Genomic DNA, 19249 nt, shown 5'->3' with positions numbered 1-19249 from the left:
TAGTCTACCTGTTTGAATCTATCACAGGTGTATAAAATCATCACCTAGCCATGTAGTCTCCGTTATCAAACATCTGATGGGTGGTTCTGAGGAGCTCAGTGGTTCTGTGATGATGCTGCCTTTGCAATAAGATGGTTGGTGACACTTCATCCCTGCTGGATATTCCACAGTCCACTGTCAGTGAAGTTACCAGAATGTGGAGGAAAAAGGAGGAAACTTTTTGTCAATTTTACTATTTTTGCCATTTTGTCACTGTCATTTGCCATGAAACACCCTTTTTTCCTTTTTTTTTTCTTTTTTTTTGCCATTTTGCAACTTCTTTTTGCCACCTTTTCCCAATTTTTTTCCACTTTATCCCAGTTTTGCCCTTTTTAACGATTTTTTTTGCCACTTTTTGCCCATTTAGGCTATCTTTTGCCATTAAATAGCCCTTTCTTCCTTTTTTTTGCCAATTTTTGCGACTTCTTTTTGCCACCTTTTCCCCATTTTTGCAATTTTCATCCCATTTTTGCCCTTTTTTTAACCTTTTTTGCCACTTTTCATCCAAATAAGCTACATATTCCCCTAAATACCACTTGTTTCCTTTTCCCCCAATTTTTTCCTCTTCTTTTTGCACTTTTTCACCATTTATTGCCACTTTTTGCCCATTTAAGCCACCCTTTGCCATTACATAACACTTGTTTCTTTTTTTTTTTTTTTTGCCTATTTTTGCCATTCTTGACTGCTTTTCGCCCGTTTTAATCAGTTTTCACTCTTTTTTTTTGCCATGTTTTTGCCACTTTTGGACCATTTTTCCACTTTTTCTCCCCATTTTCACCCCTTTCATCCATTTTTCTGCTTTTAGGCCATTTTTGCCCTTTGTCACCATTTTGGCCACATTTTGCCCATTAAGGCTAGCCTTTGCCATGAAATACCTCTTTTTTTTCCTACTTTTCCCCATTTTTACCACTTTCATCCCATTTTTGCCCTTTTTTTTAAATCTTTTTGCCACTTTTCTTCCAAATAAGCAACCTATTGCCTTTAAATAACACTTCTTTCCTTTCCCCCAAATTTTTTCCTCTTCTTTTTGCCACTTTTCCACAATTTTTTTTTACCACATTTTGCCCATTAATCTACCTTTTGCCATTACATAACACTTGTTTCCTTTTTTGCCCATTTTTCCCTCTCTTGACTGCTTTTCACCCATTTTAATCAGTTTTCACAATTTTTTTTGCCATTTTTGCCGCCTTTAACCTATCTTTATTGCTACTTCAAGCCGTTTTTGCCACTTTCACCACCATGTGGCTCTCTGGTTGAGTATCACTGGACTAGGAAGATGTGGATGATGGGAACCCTGACCTCAACCCCATCCAGCACCTTTGGGATGAACTGGAGCAGAGCCTGACCTCATAAATGCTCTACAGAATGAATGGGTTCAAATTCCCACAGAAACACTCCAAAATCTTGTGGAAAGCCTTCCAAGAACAGCGGATGCTGTTACAGCTGCAGAAGGGGGTCAACTCCATATTTAAGTACATGGATTAGAATATCTTTACAGTCCCTGTGTATGCAAAGGTCAGGTGGCCAAATACTTTTGTCCATAATGTGACTGCCCAAGTTCAAGCAGGTTTTAATCCTCTAAATCCGATAGGTTGTCCTGATTCCGCGCCAATCAATCTTGCAGAGCTTTACGCTGATATGCTTGTTCTCACTAAGAGAATGAACGGGCCAATCAGCATCACTAGAGCAGAAAAAGGCGGCAGCTTTAGTTGAAGCCGCTGCAAGCTCCGCATGGATGCAGCTGTAGCAGCGGTTTGATCAGAACTGGAGCACAAAAACACACTGGAAGCTTTTATTAACATGCCACGGCTCCGGTGCATGCCGTCTTCATCACTCTGAATCGCTCAGTGGAAGTTCACGTTCTTACATTTGAAGGATTTCTTTAAATTCCCTCATTTTGACAGAAAATTTGAAAAAGTTTTTTGCACTTTTGCACAGAAAAACTGGATTTTTCTCATGATTCCTTCTAATCCTTCTTCTCCTTGACGGGAACATGTTTTATAATTCCAGTTCATCTTCGTCTTTCTGCCATCTTGGTTGTTTTTAGTTCCTCCTCTCTGTTTCCTGCTGTATCCTTCCCCCCTCCCATTAATCCTCCTCTCCCCCTCTTTATTCGCCCCCCTCCTCCCTCCATCCTCTCTTCTTTGTTTCTTGATTTCTTTATTTGTCGTTTTCCTATACATCACCCCCTCGTCCATTCTCGCTCCTTTTTACAATGCATTTGTTCTCCCTGGCCGTCTTGGCCCCTCTCTCTCCCTCCCTCGCAGACGCGCTCTGTTTTTCCATTTGTCATTAAGAGGCAGGCAGCTCGACAGTAACATTTAAACCGCCCGTTCTGAATGGTTAAAAGATGGCCTCATCTGGTGTGTGTGGAGTGTGTGAGGCCGATCGATGCAGTAATCTGCAGGAGGTGGGAAGCAGAGGGAGCGAGCCATTCAGCAGCGCTCACTAATCAATTGCAATTCTTTCTTTTACTGTCTGAACGCCCAGATTTAGACATTTGGCTGAGTGTTTGTGTGTATTTGTGTGTTTATGCAGTTGTGTGAGTGTGTGTGATGTTAATTCTTCTTCTACTGTCTAATGTTAGCTCCTCCATGAGCCTCGAGAGTGGAGCTTTTTGTGTTCACATGCTTATTTCCTCTCCTAAGGTTTGCAAATTCAGAGCTGTGAATCCAGGCGTTTTTAGAGGAAACCTTCATGTTGTTGGTGGAGAAACCCGGGGTCATCACAAGCTAAAGGATCCATCCTCTGTGGAGCAGGAGTAGGACCTGTTAATCCGACCATGGGGATGTTTTTGCAGAATTAAGTTCACCTTCAAGTCACTATTTTAAAACAGGAGTCCTTTTACCATCGCAGTGTTGATTTTTAGAGCAAAATAGAACATACAGAGAAAAAGTGGAGCCGGTGGTGTAGAGAGGCTCGGAACAGTATTCAGATCAGGCCCAAATCCCTATCATGATCCTCCCTTAGTCCATGCACATTCTTGCAGAGCCTGTCCCGTCCAGTCCCTTTAACTGCACTTACGGGCCCGAGCATGATTTAACCAGCCTTCTCACTGTTTTAATAAAGTTTAAACTACAACTCTGAGTCTTTTTAATGTCAGAATTCAGATGAGATCACAATTAATCCTCCATTACAGGCATGGCTTTGCCTAGTAATAGTTTAGGACAGTGCTGCTCAGCCAAACAGCCAAAGTGTTGGAAAATACCTTGAGAAGAGCCACAATCTAAGTGGTGAAAAGTGGCAAAAACAGCTTAAAGTGGCAATAAAAATAAGTTAAAGGTGGCAAAAATGGTTCAAAAGTACGGAGGACCAAACCTGCCAAAATAAATAAATAAATAAATAAATAAATAAATAAATAAAAGTAAAAAAAAAATTTGAATAAATAATAGTAATAAAAATAATAAAATTCAAAAATTAAATACAAAAATTAAATAGAAATGGAAATAAATACAAAAATAAAAAAATATATACAAAAATAATTAAATAAAAGTAAAAACAAAAAAATAAAATAAAATTCAATACTAAAAATAGATAGAAATGGAAATAGTCATTTTAGTCCAGTTTTAGTCAATAAAAGCCGACATTTCTGACTCACTTTTAGGGAAGACATGAATGCATGATCAATACTGTCTTTGGTTTTAAAAGCTCTGGTGGTCGTGGTCTCGTGGTTTTTCAGCATCAACTGGTCCAGCTCTAATTTGAAAAAAAAGTTTTTTATATTCAGAAAGCTTTTAGCACCAAAGATTTATTTTTAGTCTAAGTATAGTCTTCCTCATGAAAAAAGGCAGTCAACAATTTCTCAGAGTTTTGGTTCATTAAATTGTGGGAAAGTTTTCTGAAGTTTTCTGAAAAAAAAAATAAAGTCAAAATCTAAATCAGTGATGCTCAGCGTGTGGCTCTTTTAGGTCTTAGTTTGAAATATTATTCCCCAGAAAAACCTTTATAAAGGAAACTATGACCTCAGAAATTATACGTACCCTTTTTTTTTTTGCAACTTTTAATCAATTTTTATTGCTGTTAGCCGTCTTTTGCCGTCTCTTCTTGCCCATTTTTTCTACCTTTATCCCATTTTTGCCACCAGTTTTTTGCCTCTTTTATCCTGCTTTTTGCTATATACAATTTAGTCACTTTTCTGCCACTTTTAGCCCATTTAAGCCACATTTTGCCATTAAATGCCACTATTTTCAGCATTCTTGCCACTCTTGCTGCTTTTTGAGCATTTTTCCCACTTTTCTGCCCATTTTAGTTACTTTTACACCCATTTTTCCACATTTTTGTTGTTTTTTGGCCATTTTTTTGCCACCTGTAACTCATTTTTTGGTAACTTCCCACCCATTTTTGCCATTTTTCGGCCATATTTTGCAACTTTTTCTCCCTGTTTTTCCACTTTTCAGCCACTTTTTGCCATTAAATGCCACTGTTTTCAGCAGTCTTGCCGCTCTTTACTGCTTTTTGAGCATTTTTCCCACATTTTTGTCCATTTTAGTCACTTTTAAACTAATTTTTACCACATTTTTGCTGCTTTTTGACAATTTTTCCCACATTTTTGTCCATTAGAGTCACCTTTACAGTCTTTTCTCCATGTTTTTGCTGTTTTTTGGCCATTTTTTGCCACCTGTAACCGTTCTTTTGGTAACTTCCCTCCAATTTTTGCCACTTTCTGCCCTATTTTTCTACTTTCACCCACTTTTTGCCATTAAATGCCACTGTTTTCAGCATTCCTGCCACTCTTTACTGCTTTTTGACCATTTTTTCCCGCATTTTTTCCATTTTATTCACTTTTACACTCTTTTTCTGCCATGTTTTTGTTGTTTTTTTTGCCATTTTTCCTACATTTTTGCCCATTTGAGTCACTTTTACACTCTTTTTCCACTTTTTTTTTTTCTGTTTTTGGCCATTTTTGCCACCTGTAAATTATTTATTGGTAACTTCCCACCCATTTTGGCCACTTTCTCTCCCATTTTGCCAATTTTTCTTTCTGTTTGCCACTTTTCACCCCATTTTGCCACTATTTTGCTGCAGTTTGACTGTTATTTGCCACATTAAACTTATTTTTATTACCAGTTTAATCAGGTTTTGCCACTCTTCACCTCTTACATTGGGCTTTTGCAGAGGTATTTCCCATCACTGTGTCTCTTTGGTTGAGCAGGGTTGAGTAACGCTGGTCTAAATAGTTTTGCTCAGATTGGAGACCTCCTTAGCCTTGATCTCCTAAAATAATCCCGTACACGTTTGATCAGAAGCACCAGCTTCTCAAATGTCAACCGTCATGTAAATTTAATGTTTAATGTATTTTTGTTTAGTTCTTCCTTTTGAATATTTGTGATGCGTTTTTTGGGTGTTTCCTCGTTTCTAGTTCAAACAGCAGTGTACTCCTCTGGCGTTTGAAAGTAAGGAGCACATTTGGAGACTAAAAGAGTCCGAACACAACAACGACTCCACGGAATAACCCTTTAATAAGAGCAGGTTTCTCATTCAGAGGCTTTTGTCTCAGCGTCGAACCTTCTGTGGCTCTCGGACCGTTTTTATTCTGCTTAATAGAACAAAACATTTCATTATGACAGGAGAGTGAGAGACAGCCGACTCACAAACAGACTCACAATAAAATAAATAAATGTACAATCAAAATTGCAATTACCTGCAGAATTTGTGAAGGGTAAACAAATGTGCACCTCCCCCCTCCACCCCCACTCACTCTCTCGCTCCGCACACACCGACGCAGAGAGAGGCGTTAGCGCTCTAGTTAGCATGCTGAAATGAATACAGTTAGATCCAAAGCAATTTCCTTTTATTTATCTTAGCAGCCGCGCATAAATAAAGGCAAGGGCATCCAGGCAATTAGCATAATTACTATGAGGCGGTCAGAGCCTCTGTGATTTCATAAAGACACACACACAGGCCGCCACGGGGTGTGTGTTGATGTGTGTGTTTTTAGGAGATGCAGACGACGACGCGGCGAGCGGTGTGTGTGTGTGCCGCCTGACTCCGGCCCTGTCCATTGGTTCCACCTTGATTGTGTTTGTTTGTATTCCTTCTTCATTTTCTGCATGTGTGTGTCTGAGCGCCGTCCTTGGTCTGTCTCACACACACTCGGCGATACACACCGACACACACTCCAAAGAGTGAAAACACACCCACACACACACACGGCGATGTACGGCCCCGGTGTGTCGGTGTCTGTTATTAATATGCAAATACAAGAGAAAAACAACAAAGGGCAGGAAAAACAATCTCCCACCTAACAGGCTCAGGTCAGTTCATACTGGTTTTACTGGTTTTATTGCTCCGGCTACATCGCTCTGACTGTTTCTGATGGGACCGGGCTTCTCCATTTTCCTCCTCTGCTACTAGAATGATTACATCCGTCTTAAAATTGAATATTGAAGTCTGGCGTTGTTGATTTCAACATTTATTTTACTGACTGGCTTTTGAATTCTTCCCAGTTAATCCAGGGCTGAGCTCCATGTTGTCCAGTACCAGTATGGACTGGGTGATGGGGCAGGTAGCTAACCGTGGAGTCTGCAGATGATGCTGTGATGCTTGCAGAGGCTGTAGGGAGGCTCTTATGAATGCACGTCTCCTGGGCTGAAACACGGATCCGGGCATTCAGGGATGCCTTGCACGCCTACCATCACCATCAACATGACAGTGTGGCGTTCCCCGTACCCGAGTCTTTCGGTCCTTGGTCTCCCCGGTCCGACTAAACTCTTGTGAGGCCTGGACGTTGACTGATGGCCAGAGGTGATGCATCTTTGTGTGTCTGATGCTGACATACTCAGGAGAGTGAGGATGGGAAGGGTCAGCTGCCTGATGCAGGAGTAGCAGCCTGGAGCACTTTCCCAGACCTGATCCAGCTCACCTCATTCTGGGTACCCAGGATCTGGTGGGCTTGCATGTGCATTGTGGAGGAGTCAGCTGGGAGGGTACCCGGAGAGATGGGGTGGGCCTGGAGGATGGTCATCAGGAGGCTGGGGCAGGTGCCGAGCCAGCATATGCTCCCATACCTGACCTGATTGGCTGTAACATATAACACATTTATTACTGTGGTCTGTTAAACCGGGACCTGATGACCCTTCAGCGTGTCCAAAACAGCATCTAATCTCTGGTTCTGGTTCTGGCTTAGGCTTCACCCACATGCAACGTTACTCTGCAATACTCAGGCGGAGGTAAACACGACACCGGCAGCTCAGCAGCTCAGCATCACTCATCGTTGTTCTCCTCTCCAGCCTCACCTGCAGCTCTGTTGATGCCCCGATCACAATCTCCACTCCCCCTCATCTTCACAACCTAGACCAGTGATACTCAATTTTGCCAATTTTCCTACTTTATTGCCCATTTTAGCCACTTTTATTCCATTTTTTGCCATTTTTTCATCACATTTCTTGCCCATTTAAGCTACCTTTCACCATTAAATACCACTCGTTTCCTATTTTTTTGTCCTATTTGCCACTCTTGACTGCTTTTTGCACATTTTAGTCGCTTTTCTCTCTCTTTTTTTTTTGCCAAGGTTTTGGCATTGTTGGACCATTTAAGTCATTTTTACACTCATTTATGCCACGTTGGCCATTTTTGCCACCTGTAACTCATTTTTTGGTAACTTCCCACCCATTTTTGCCCTATTCTGCCCTATTTTGCACCTTTTTTCCCTGCTTTTCAACTTTCACCCACTTTTTGCCATTATATGCCACAGTTGTCAGCATTCTTGCCACTCTTTACTGCTTTTTGAGCATTTTTCCCACATTTTTGTCCATTTGAGTCACTTTAACACTCATTTCCTGCCATGTTTTCGCTGTTTTGAGCATTTTTCCCACATTTTTGTCCATTTCAGTCACCTTTATATTCATTTTTGCGATGTTTTTGCTGTTTTGTGGCCGTTTTCTCCACATTTATGCCCATTCATATCACTGTTACACTCATTTTCTGTCATGTTGTTGGTGTTTCAACCATTTTCCCCACATTTTTTCCCGTTTTTGTCACTTTTCCACTCTTTCTCTATTTTTTTGCTGTTTTTTTGCCATTTTTTTCCACCTGTGACTAATTTTTTGGTAACTTCCCACCCATTTTTGCCACTTTTTCTCCCTGTTATTCCTCTTCTTACCCACTTATTGCCATTTTATGCCCTTTTCGCCCATATTTGCCACTTTTTTTGCTGCAGTTTGACCATTATTTGCCACCTTTAACTTAGTGTTATTGCTACTTCAAGCTGCTTTTGTCACTTTTCACCACTTAGATTGTGGCTCTTGCAGAGGTGTTATTCAACAGTTTGGCTCTTTGGTTTAGCAGGGTTGAGTAACACTGACCTAGAATATGACACGCCCACTGATGATGTCACAGCACATGAGGAACTATTTTCTAGTTTGAAGCACCAAAAAGGTGTCGGAAGTGTCTGGAGGGTACCTATCGAGGGTCCTGCGCCTCGCTTTGGTCCTGATCCAGTCTGGTCTGGATGGAGTGTGGCGCCATCTTGGATCAAACTAGACTGTGCATTTCAGACCTCAGTTGCATTTAAAGAAGTAAAGATCAACTTGAAGTTTGCAGGTGTTGTTTTCCTTTTAATAAGGACGTTGATAAAGCCGCCGCTCCTGCAGAAATGTCAGCTCCTCAGGTCTAAGTATTGTTTTCGCAGTCTTACACCGACCTTTGTGCTTCTTACAACCTTTCCGCTGACCTTTTGAGACCCCGCCGACCTCGGACATGACTCCTGGTGTAAACTGAAAGCGGCAGAAAAGACAAACACTAGCAGAAAACAATGTTTGGTTTGAGATGTGCTCCGAGTTGCTGCTCTAATAATCTGCGGCCTGTTTAACCTCTGGGAGGCAACCTGGGACTTCACAAAGCAGCCAGCAAGGTTATGTTTGTTTACCGCGCATCCACGTCTGTGTGTGAGTGTTTACATCAGCCGCGTATCAGCATAATTTACACACATGCACTCGCTCACTTCCACCTTTCAACTTACTTTCTGATTCTAATTAATCCGTTTTAATCCGTCTGAAACGGGCAGATTTTCCTCCCCTCACCTGGAGCGGCTCGTTCCTAAACCTGAACCTCAATCAGACCCGATGATAAAACTAAGAAAGAAAAACACTGATGGTGATTATCTCCACATCTCAGCCTCTTTCCTCTGCTGAGCTTTGTTCCCAAAAAGGGGAGAGAGGTAATCCTCGACCCGCGGAGGCTTAAGGGCTGTGCTGCTGTTTTTCCAGGAAGCTGCACCAGAGTCAAACGTGGAAAATGCAGAGAAAGTACCAGAAAACGGAGGGTTCATGTAAGGTAGGGGTCACTGGCTCCTTTCCTGTGTGTCATTCCCCACCCTCTCTCTCTGATCCCCTACTCCGTCCACTGTCCCTTTAAGAAAAAGGCAAAAACACCCTCAGAAATCTGAAAGCCTGCTCATCCTGGATGCACATTAACTCTTATTTCTGTTACAGTTTGCACCTCGCTAACTAAACGCAGATCTCTGTGAAATCTATGAGAATCTGCACCAGCGGCTGCAACCAGGAGAAGAAGGATTTATCAGTCACTTCACTTTTATAGCAATAGCAAATAACTTCTCTTTTCCTCACACACAAAAGAAGTTAGGCTTCTAAATGCATGAATGACATTAATGTAGAGGATGTAATAGACGTGCACACAGAGCTGGTGCAGCAGCAGCAGCAGGGAACCTCATGTAATTAACCCTCTGACCTCAGGAGTATCCATGCCTTTGTTTGTGTCTCTTTAAATCAGCATGTTGTGTTCAAGGACTGGAGAGTTCTCCACTGATCCTCACATTAGACACACTCACATCTGCGTGTGTGGATCTCTGCTGGAGTCGAGTGTTGTGTCGTGATCTTCACATCAGCACACCATTAGACACACCTGCATGTCTGTGTGTGTGTGTGTGTGTGAGTGCAGACGGGCTTGTCAAACTCAAGGCCCGGGGGCCAGATCTGGCCCGTGGTACAGTTATACCCGGCCCACCAGATCATACGATATTTTTATTCTAACTGGTCCACCAGTATGAGGTCTGCAGATTTCCTCCAGTATAAAAAAATAAACTTAACCATGATGGTTTATAACATCCTTGCTGAGTCAGGAAAAAGTCAGGAATGTAGGAGAAATTCACGTTTTCTTTATATTTTCAATTTTGCATCTCACAGTTATGACTAAAAGTTATGTTTTGACTTTTTATTTCATGTTTTATCCTTTACATCTCATTATTTAACTTTTAACGTCATATTTTGACCTTTAAGACTCAGTTTTACATATTAAATCCAATTTTGACCTTTAAAACTCAGGATTTTTAACATTATTTCATGTTTTGGCTTTTAAAACTTGTGAATTTGAAATTTAATCTCATATTTTGACATTTTAAACTCACAATCTTTTTATGTTTATCTCACATTTTGATTGTTAAATATCATGATTTTGAATTTTTTTGTTTTGCTGAGCGTTTCAACTCCTAACTTTGACTTTTATCTCATATTTTAAACTTTAAAACTCATGATGTTGAATTTTATATCATATTTTAAACTTTAAAACTCATGATTTTGAATTTTATATCATATTTTAAACTTTAAAACTCATGATTTGAATTTTATATCATATTTTAAACTTTAAAACTCATGATTTGAATTTTTCTCTAATATGTTGACCTTTAAAACTCAAGATTTTGACTTTTATATCAGATTTTGAGTTTTTAACTTGTCATGTTGACCTTTTAATTTTAGAATCATTGAGGTTGACAGTCAGTGGTTAAATCTTGACCCTGTGAGGTCCTCAGGTTAGACCTGAATCCAGAATCCGGCCCCTGCTGTCACTGAGTTTGACACCCTGCCCTACATCTAACATTATAAACTACCACCAGCACCAGCTCAGCCAGGAGTGTCATCCATGTGACGTGTTTTTGCAGTCATGTGATCGCAGTGACGTGCATGGGTCAGCAGACCACCGAGGTACGAGTCGCTCCAGGGCTGGATCAGAATCAGGACAGAACTCTGCTGTTCATCTTCATACATGAGGAATCTGACATGAAACATAGAAGCTAAAAACAGCGCTACTGCTGCAGACTGAGGAACAAAAATACAGAAAATAAACAGGAGAAAAAAATGTAAAACATAAAATATATCATGTAGACCCTCCTTTGACCCTGCATGTACATGAGAGGATATCACGCCCTGGCTTTTTATAACTAACTAATATTTTCTGCTGTTTCTTTGTTTGAAATGTTGGGAGAATTTGCTCTGAAATGTTCATGGAAAGTGAGTTTGTTTGGAAATGTTCATCCGTGTTCATTCAAGTTTTAAGGGAGATGTTTGGATAGTTTTGGGGGAAATTCTGCTTTGATTCTCTGGAGGCCTTTTCAAGAAAATGTTGGAAACTTTGCTGGTTTATTTTTTTGAATTAGGTATGGAATTTGGGAGGGCTGTCATCTGAAATTTTCAACATTTTTTAAGGCATATTTCAAGGAATCTGTTTGGATATTTGGGGGAATTTTTTATCATCTTCAGAAAATTTGGGGGATTTATTTGTGAATTTGTGAGGATTTGCAAATACTATACTAGAACCTCCTATGACCCTGAATGTACAAAAGAGGACATTACATTCTGGCTTTCTTTTAACAACCTGATATTTTCTGCTGTTAAAATGTTCTGCCTGTTGAAGTCGAAGTAATTTGCTTGAAACATCGGGAGAATTTCTTTTGAAATTTTAAGGAATTTTGAGTGAGTTTGTTTGGAAATTTTCATCTGTATTCATTAAAGTTTGGGGGGATATGTTTGGATATAATTTGCTTTGTTTTTAGGGGGAATTTTTATGAAATTTGGGGAAATTTTGTTGTTAATTTTATGGCCTTTTCTTAAAAATTTTGAAAACTTTTTTGGTATATTTTTTGGAATTGAATAAGGAATTTTTAAGCATATTTCAAGGAAAATGTTCAGATATTTGGGGGAATTTTTCACCATCTTCAGAAAATTTGGGGGATTTATTTGTGCATTTTTGAGAATTTGCAAAGCAATTTTAGGTTGTAATTTGCTTTGAAGATTTTGGACATTTTTAGACTTTTTTGCTGAATTTACACGGAATTTTTGGGGACATTTATGTCTGAAATTTTTGGCTCTATGCCAAAGTTTCACTAAAACATTTAGGGAATATTTAAAGAAATTTTGGTCTATTTTTATGGAATGCTTTCAGATCATTTTGAAATTTTTTTTGTGGATTTTGGAATGCAAAATTTCCAAGAAACATTTTTCATTTAGAAATATTTTGTGCATTTTGTGCATTTATTGATAGGGGAGGGCAGTGAATAGAAATGGAAACATCAAAAACATCAAAATATCAACAGAAATGACCCCCTCTCTCAGTGATTAACACCATTTCTGTCAGAAAACCCCCGACAGCTGACCAACTGAGTCCAAACATCTACTCAAAAACCGATCCAGGTCTGGATTTTCTGCAGAAACTGACCCTTCAGGAGATTTGTGAACATATGGAAATGACTTCCTGTTCAAAGACGAGGCTGAGCTTTTAAAGTGGGGGTGGGAGAAACTGAAAATGCACTCCAGACAAAAGCTGGAGACAAAAGCTGGAGACAAAAGCTCAGGTCTCAGGAGTTTAAAAGATGAACTATTTTAACAGAATGCAATGACAAATCACAGCGAGGCTGCTGACAGCGCTGGACTTCACTGGTTTTATTTTGAGAATTATCGGTGGAGAAAAAGATGGCAGCTGTAGACAGAAGTCCTAAAAACAAACGTACTATCTGGACCTTCTAACCCTGTGATTTCTGTGTGTTTCAGTCTCTGGACGGGTTCGTATTTGCACTAAACAAGGAGGGGCGGTTCCTCTACATCTCTGAGACCGTGTCCATCTACCTGGGGCTGTCACAGGTGAGTCACCTCTCTACCTCCACGTTCATGTGCTCAGAAACTCTCCAGCGCTGGAGTCGCAGTGCTTGGTTTCTAGTAAATTCTCCTTTTTCCTACCCTCTGTCTCTCTCTCTCTGTCTCCCTCGCTCTCCCTCTGATCATTACCAAAGACAATTCCCAACAAATTAAGGCTCATTTCAAATCTCATCAGCTCGTCGGACGGTTGTTGATTTGTGCAGTGAGCGACGACGCATATTTTAGCGCCGGCTGTGCGCTTGTGTTCATGCACGTGTGTTTGTGTGGCGGGGACAGTTCATTGTGCTTTGTCAGCTCGGTAACGAGCTCTGCGTCTCAATTGGTTCACTCTCCGCTGGTTTCTGCTAATAGAGACAGGCGTCCATCCTGAAGGTCGACACATCGACCTTGGAGGCTCTAATCAGTCGGTATTGACAAGCTCTGCATGTTTGCATATGTGTGTGTGTGTGTGTGTGCGTGTGTGTTTCTGGACTAACAGTGGGGTAAATTGTTGCATTTCTGTTCACGTCACAACTTCAGGTAGGCATTTTGCAGGAACAAGGAGACATAAACACAGGAGTTTTATGGGAGTTTTAAATGTTTGCTGTTTCAGTTTTGATAAGAGCACCAGAATATTTGGAACTGTGGAAAAAAAGCCTTAAAGATTACATTTGAGCCCCAGGAAGCTGTGGTGAGCATGCACATAACCTTAGCACACTTTTTTTCTCAAATCTTTATTAGCACATTTTAATAAATTTGGAGATAAATGGACGGATGAAGATACACTTAAACTCAGAGTGAAAGTGCAGAATTAAAATATATTTTTATCTATAGTTAGAGAGTATAGTATAGAGAATGGCCCCTGATAAACCAGAGAATGGACCCTGATAAACCAGAGAATGGCCCCTGATAAACCAGAGAATGGACCCTGATAAACCAGAGAATGGCCCCTGATAAACCAGAGAATGGCCCCTGATAAACCAGAGAATGGACCCTGATAAACCAGAGAATGGACCCTGATAAACCCAGAGACTGGACCCTGATAAACCCAGAGAGTGGACCCTGATAAACCCAGAGACTGGACCCTGATAAACCCAGAGAGTGGACCCTGATAAACCCAGAGACTGGACCCTGATAAACCCAGAGAATGGACCCTGATAAACCCAGAGACTGGACCCTGATAAACCCAGAGAGTGGACCCTGATAAACCCAGAGACTGGACCCTGATAAACCCAGAGAGTGGACCCTGATAAACCCAGAGACTGGACCCTGATAAACCCAGAGAATGGACCCTGATAAACCCAGAGACTGGACCCTGATAAACCCAGAGAATGGACCCTGATAAACCCAGAGACTGGACCCTGATAAACCCAGAGAGTGGACCCTGATAAACCCAGAGACTGGACCCTGATAAACCCAGAGAGTGGACCCTGATAAACCCAGAGACTGGACCCTGATAAACCCAGAGAATGGACCCTGATAAACCCAGAGACTGGTACACAAAGATGGACTATAAAGACAAGGTTTGATGAGTTCACTCAGAGCCTGGACCTCAACCCCATCCAGAACCTTTGGCATGAACTGGAACAGAGATTGTGAGCCAGGCCTTCTGGTCCGACATCAGAGCCTGACCCCATAAATGCTCTGCAGAATGAATGGGCACACATTCCCACACAAATGCTCTTTGGGATCTTTTGTCCCTGTAGAGCTGGACGCCTCAGCCTTACCTGTGCCTGATGGTAAAACCACCTCTGCCACAGTATTGTCATTTTAATTGAGACAGTTCAATGTAAAATTCTACGTACTGCTCCTTTATCTCGAGTTAAACTGTGACATCAGAAGTCCTCTGAATACTCAGAGGCTCTGAAAAGTTGGCCGGGATTGAGAGCAACTAACGGGGTGATAATTGGCCACTAAATGGGTGTTGCTCTCCAGGATGTATGATGTTCAGACAGTATATCTGTGCTCCACTGTATCTGTTGTTTACTGCCTGTGCCAAGTCATACATTAGACCCCTCTCCCCCTCCTCCCCCCTCCCTCCCCCTCCCTCCATTAGTTTAATGTGAACTCTTGTCTCTGTGAATCAGACACAGGAAGCTCTCAGATATGGCAGCCAGGAAAAAAAAGGCCAATCAGTTTACCGAATTAAAGAGGAAGGCACATCACTCTCTCTCTCTCTCTCTCTCTCTCTCTCTCTCTCTCTCTCTCTCTCTCTCTCTCTCTCTCTCTCTCTCTCTCTCTCTCTCTCTCTCTCTCTCTCTCTCTCTCTCGCTCTCTCTCTCTCTCTCTCTCTCTCTCTCGCTCTCTCTCGCTCTCTCTCTCTCCCTCTCTCTCTGTGTGTCACTGTCTCGGTCTATCTCTCTCCCCCTCCCCCCTCCTGGATTAATTCCCCCCTCCAAGATTGATTGATGATTTCTATCAAATAATTGATTAATTGTCAAATTGGGTCCCCTAAGCTTTTCCGCCAGCTCCGCTGAGCTGGTTATCTTGTTCTCGGCGCTTTTATCAGCTGCAGAAGAAGAAGTGTCACGCCGATTAAAAAAAGAGGAAGTGAGAGACAGAGAGAGAGAGAGAGAGGGGGGCGATCGAGCTTGTCTTTGCCTGGTTGGAGTCTCACTCAGTAATCCTACATGTGTACACAGAGTTCGTCAACCTTCATCCTCTTAATTGCTCTCCCTTCCTCCTCTTCTGCTTTAATCACCGCTCGTCCCTCTCTTCACTTCTTCTTTTTTAAAGGAAGGAAAATATATCGCTAATTATTTTTCAACTTTAATTAGATCGTGGCGTGCAGAAAAATGGCCGGGTGGCGAGGAGGGTGAGGGCTCCTTTTTTTTTAAGCCTTTTGACAAATTGACGAGGTTATGAATTTGCTCGCTCGGTGGCCGGCGCTGAAACAATCTGCAGGCAGATTTATGTGTAAAGAGGATTTGCCGCTTTAACTCGTTTCTTTACCGTCTCGTCGGGGAGACGGCGGACGTGGCCGGCCAATCAAACAGGCCGTTAATAGAGTCATTAACAAAGAGTGGAGCTGTAATTAAACACTGCTGCTGAGTAAAGTTAAAGTCCTCCCCCTTCTCCTCCCTCAGTCTCCCCCACAACCTCGTCTCCACACACTTCACACACACACACACACACACACACACTTCATCTTTTTTTAAACTTTCCCTGTGATTTTAAATTTTATTTCCAGGCAGTAAAAAGTTGATGAGCTGCAGTTTGTTACGGCTGCCGCTGAGTTTGAGCATCTCTGCAGGAATCTTAGAGGAAACGCCAAAACATGGAGGCCCTACTTTACACTGAAAAGCAAGAAGATACTCATTTTGTTTAACCCTCGCTCCCTTGTCATTGTAAGCATGGTTGAGGCCAGTATGGCCAGAAATCAGACTCGTAGAATAGAGCAGGGGTTTCAAAGTGTGAGGTGGGCCTCCCCTGGGGGGCGCCACAGAGCTTCAGGGGAGGCGCGGAACCATAAACCTGAAAAAAGGTGATTTGCTTTGCTAACCTCTGCTGTGCATGGAGCAAAATGAATAGACTTATAGTTACTATAGGGACTATGCTATAGAGCAGTGTTACTCAACCAAAGAGCCAAATAGTTGAAAAATAGCTTTGCAAGAGCCACAATCTAAGAGGTGAAAAGTGGCAAAAACAGCTAAAAGTAGCAATAAAAATAAGTTAGAGGTGGCAAAATGGTCAAAAACCAGCAAAAAATGGTTGAAAGGGGGCGAAAATGGAGAGAACAAGTAGGAAAATGGTCAGAAAGTAGCCGAAATGGATGAGAAGTGACAAAAAAATGAGTGGAAAGTGACTAAAATGGGCAAAAAGCAGTCAAGAGTGGCAAAAATGGGCACAAATGAGGAAAGAAGTGGTATTTAGTGGCTGAAGGTAGTTTAAATGGCAAAAAGTGGCAAAACAAATTGTGAAAAAGGGCAAAATGGGAAAAATGGCATAAAGTGTTAATAAAATAATAATTTTTCAACATTTTTTTTTTTACTTTCACTGGCTCAAATCTCTACAACAACTTCAACCTTGACCACTAAAAAAACTATTCAGTGTTACATCCTTTTAATGTCAGTTATTGTCCACTATGCCTGTGACTGTGATTCAGTGAGATAGCATCCATGCTAAACAGACGAGTTTATCGCAGCCAGAAAACACGCCAGTTTTACCATCCTTTCCTCCAGCCTCCTCCTCTACTAAACCAAATGAGACCGAATGCATTTGTTCATGTTAGGTTTATTTTATGTACAGGCATAAAAAATCAGAGGAAATATGTAGGATATGAATCACAAACACGCGCATTTCCACCTCTAACCAAAACATGACCGCGATTACACTAATTACGCGCATATATAAATTTACTGCATATTTGGGATATGATTTATTCTCTCCTATTGATGGAAAGGACCCGTGCATCCTCATGCATGTCCATCCACTTGCTATGAAGTGAGGGCAAAGTTGAAATTGTCCAAATGTCCCCCTTTCTTAGTCCCAGACTGCAGAACCCGGAAGTAGCATTTCAACTGTAAACACTCCACTTCTAGGATGTCTGCTTGTAAACATAGACGCAGATTCACACCCAAGCACACATGTAGGAGCACACACACTTTTCCTTACACATGTAGCCCACTCTCAGACATCCATATCTAGTGGCACCAATCGTTTCATTTAATTCTGATGATGTTTAGTGGATGAAATAGCGCTTCAAACACTCTGGATCACTGTGGAATGGTGAAATTTAGAGCCCTGGTGATCGAGTGACTGCATAGAAAAGGTTGCTGTATGTTGTTTTGGTGCCATAGACAAACAGTTAAACGTGTTTTTAATGGAAGTCTATTGTCCAGATTTTGGACAAACGAGGATGGATGGAGCTATTTGGTGTCAGTAGAAGTCTGTGGGCAACACTTGCTTTTTTTATATATGAAGAAAAATAATAACATGGCCAAATTTGATGCCTCAATCTATAAAAATGTGACTATCAACTCAAAATAATGATGATAAAAATGATGAATGTCCTCAAAATGGACATAGTAGGATCAGAGGGTTAATAAATGCGAGGCGCCAACTTTTGCACCATAACGTGTCTTAGATACATGACTCAGTCTGCAGGAGATGCATGCAGACAGGGTGGGAAAAGCTGCAGTTTGGAAGGCTTTATGAGTGAAGGATCGAAAGTAGAGCTTGCATTCTCTTTCCTTTTTAATCGTTCACTTTTGGCATGGCCACGATGTTTATTCTGATGACAACAGAAGCATTTTCAGTTTTCTGCAGCCGTGCATGGGCGTCTGCAATGACTGAGCTAAACTGGCGCCTACTGCAGCTGATTTTTAACCTGATTGATAATCAGTGAAAACAAATGCGACTTCAGTAGACTGTAGCCTTTAAATCCTTTTTCTTTTACCAGGATGTGACATTTTTGTTGTTTTTTCTGTAATGTAATAATGTGGTTTGGCCCACTTAACTGAACCATTTGGCTAGTAATGTCAGCTTCACATCTAAGCCATGCAAAAATATCATGATACCAGAGAAGAAAGAATGTTAAAGAGACAAACAGATCCATAAATAAGTGCAAAAAGAGGTGGAAAAGGGGCAAAAATTAGGGAAAAATTGGTAAAATTGTGCACAAAGTGCAGAAAAAATGTAAAAACAGGTGGAAGAGGGGAAACTGACAGGAGTGTAGACATCTTACGTCTAAACTCTCTGTAACCTGTGTGTCATGTACAGTTTCTTCGTGTCTCTCCATGTGTAGAAGCATGTGTCATTTCATTGCTGCTGCATATGCCCGCCTGGCACCAAGCGGAGCTGGCCAACGACCATATTTGGGCGTAACGGGCGAGAATCCAGCAGACTAATTTGGGTCTGGCCGGGACGACGCAGTTATTATTTTCCTCTGGACCATCAGGCAGAGGACACACAGCCATCTGCTGCACAACCACACACACACACACACTACACTAACACACACTCATAGATACACACACACTCATAGACACACACACACACACACTCATAGACATGTCTCAATTAGATTGCAGGCTCTGACTGCAGCTCTCACACACACACTCCTGAAAACACACCAACTCTCCGGGCTGTGCCGTTGGATGGACGGGGTGTTAGAGTGACAGATTCTCCCGCTGCGAGCCTCCACAGACAACAAGAAGAAGTTTTCAGCTCTGTTTCATCTGCACAGTACAGGCTCGCTCCTCAGACACACACCTGTCCTGATTTAGAAAACTTTATTAACAACAAAAAGGATCAGAACGTTTGGCTCAGAGCTCAGGGCCACAGTAGGTCAGAGGTACGACCACAGACTCTAAACCTTTGAATAGAAAGAATAAACCACAGGTTTA

The 19249-nt window shown here is 41.5% G+C and overlaps 1 protein-coding gene across 1 annotated transcript in view; it reads left to right on the top strand.

Annotated features, from left to right (window-relative positions):
* The window catches only part of LOC121526387 (neuronal PAS domain-containing protein 3), a 471697-nt gene that overhangs the window by 309720 nt on the left and 142728 nt on the right, over window positions 1-19249 (top strand). Inside the window, exon 5 of the mRNA XM_041812958.1 lies at window positions 12819-12908. Within this exon, the coding sequence (XP_041668892.1) occupies window positions 12819-12908 (90 nt within the window). The remainder of the gene's footprint in view (window positions 1-12818; window positions 12909-19249) is intronic.

The sequence above is a fragment of the Cheilinus undulatus genome, linkage group 18 (genome assembly GCF_018320785.1).
Source record: "Cheilinus undulatus linkage group 18, ASM1832078v1, whole genome shotgun sequence".
NCBI classification, from domain to species: domain Eukaryota; kingdom Metazoa; phylum Chordata; class Actinopteri; order Labriformes; family Labridae; genus Cheilinus; species Cheilinus undulatus.
This window is presented reverse-complemented; position numbering and strand designations above follow the sequence as displayed.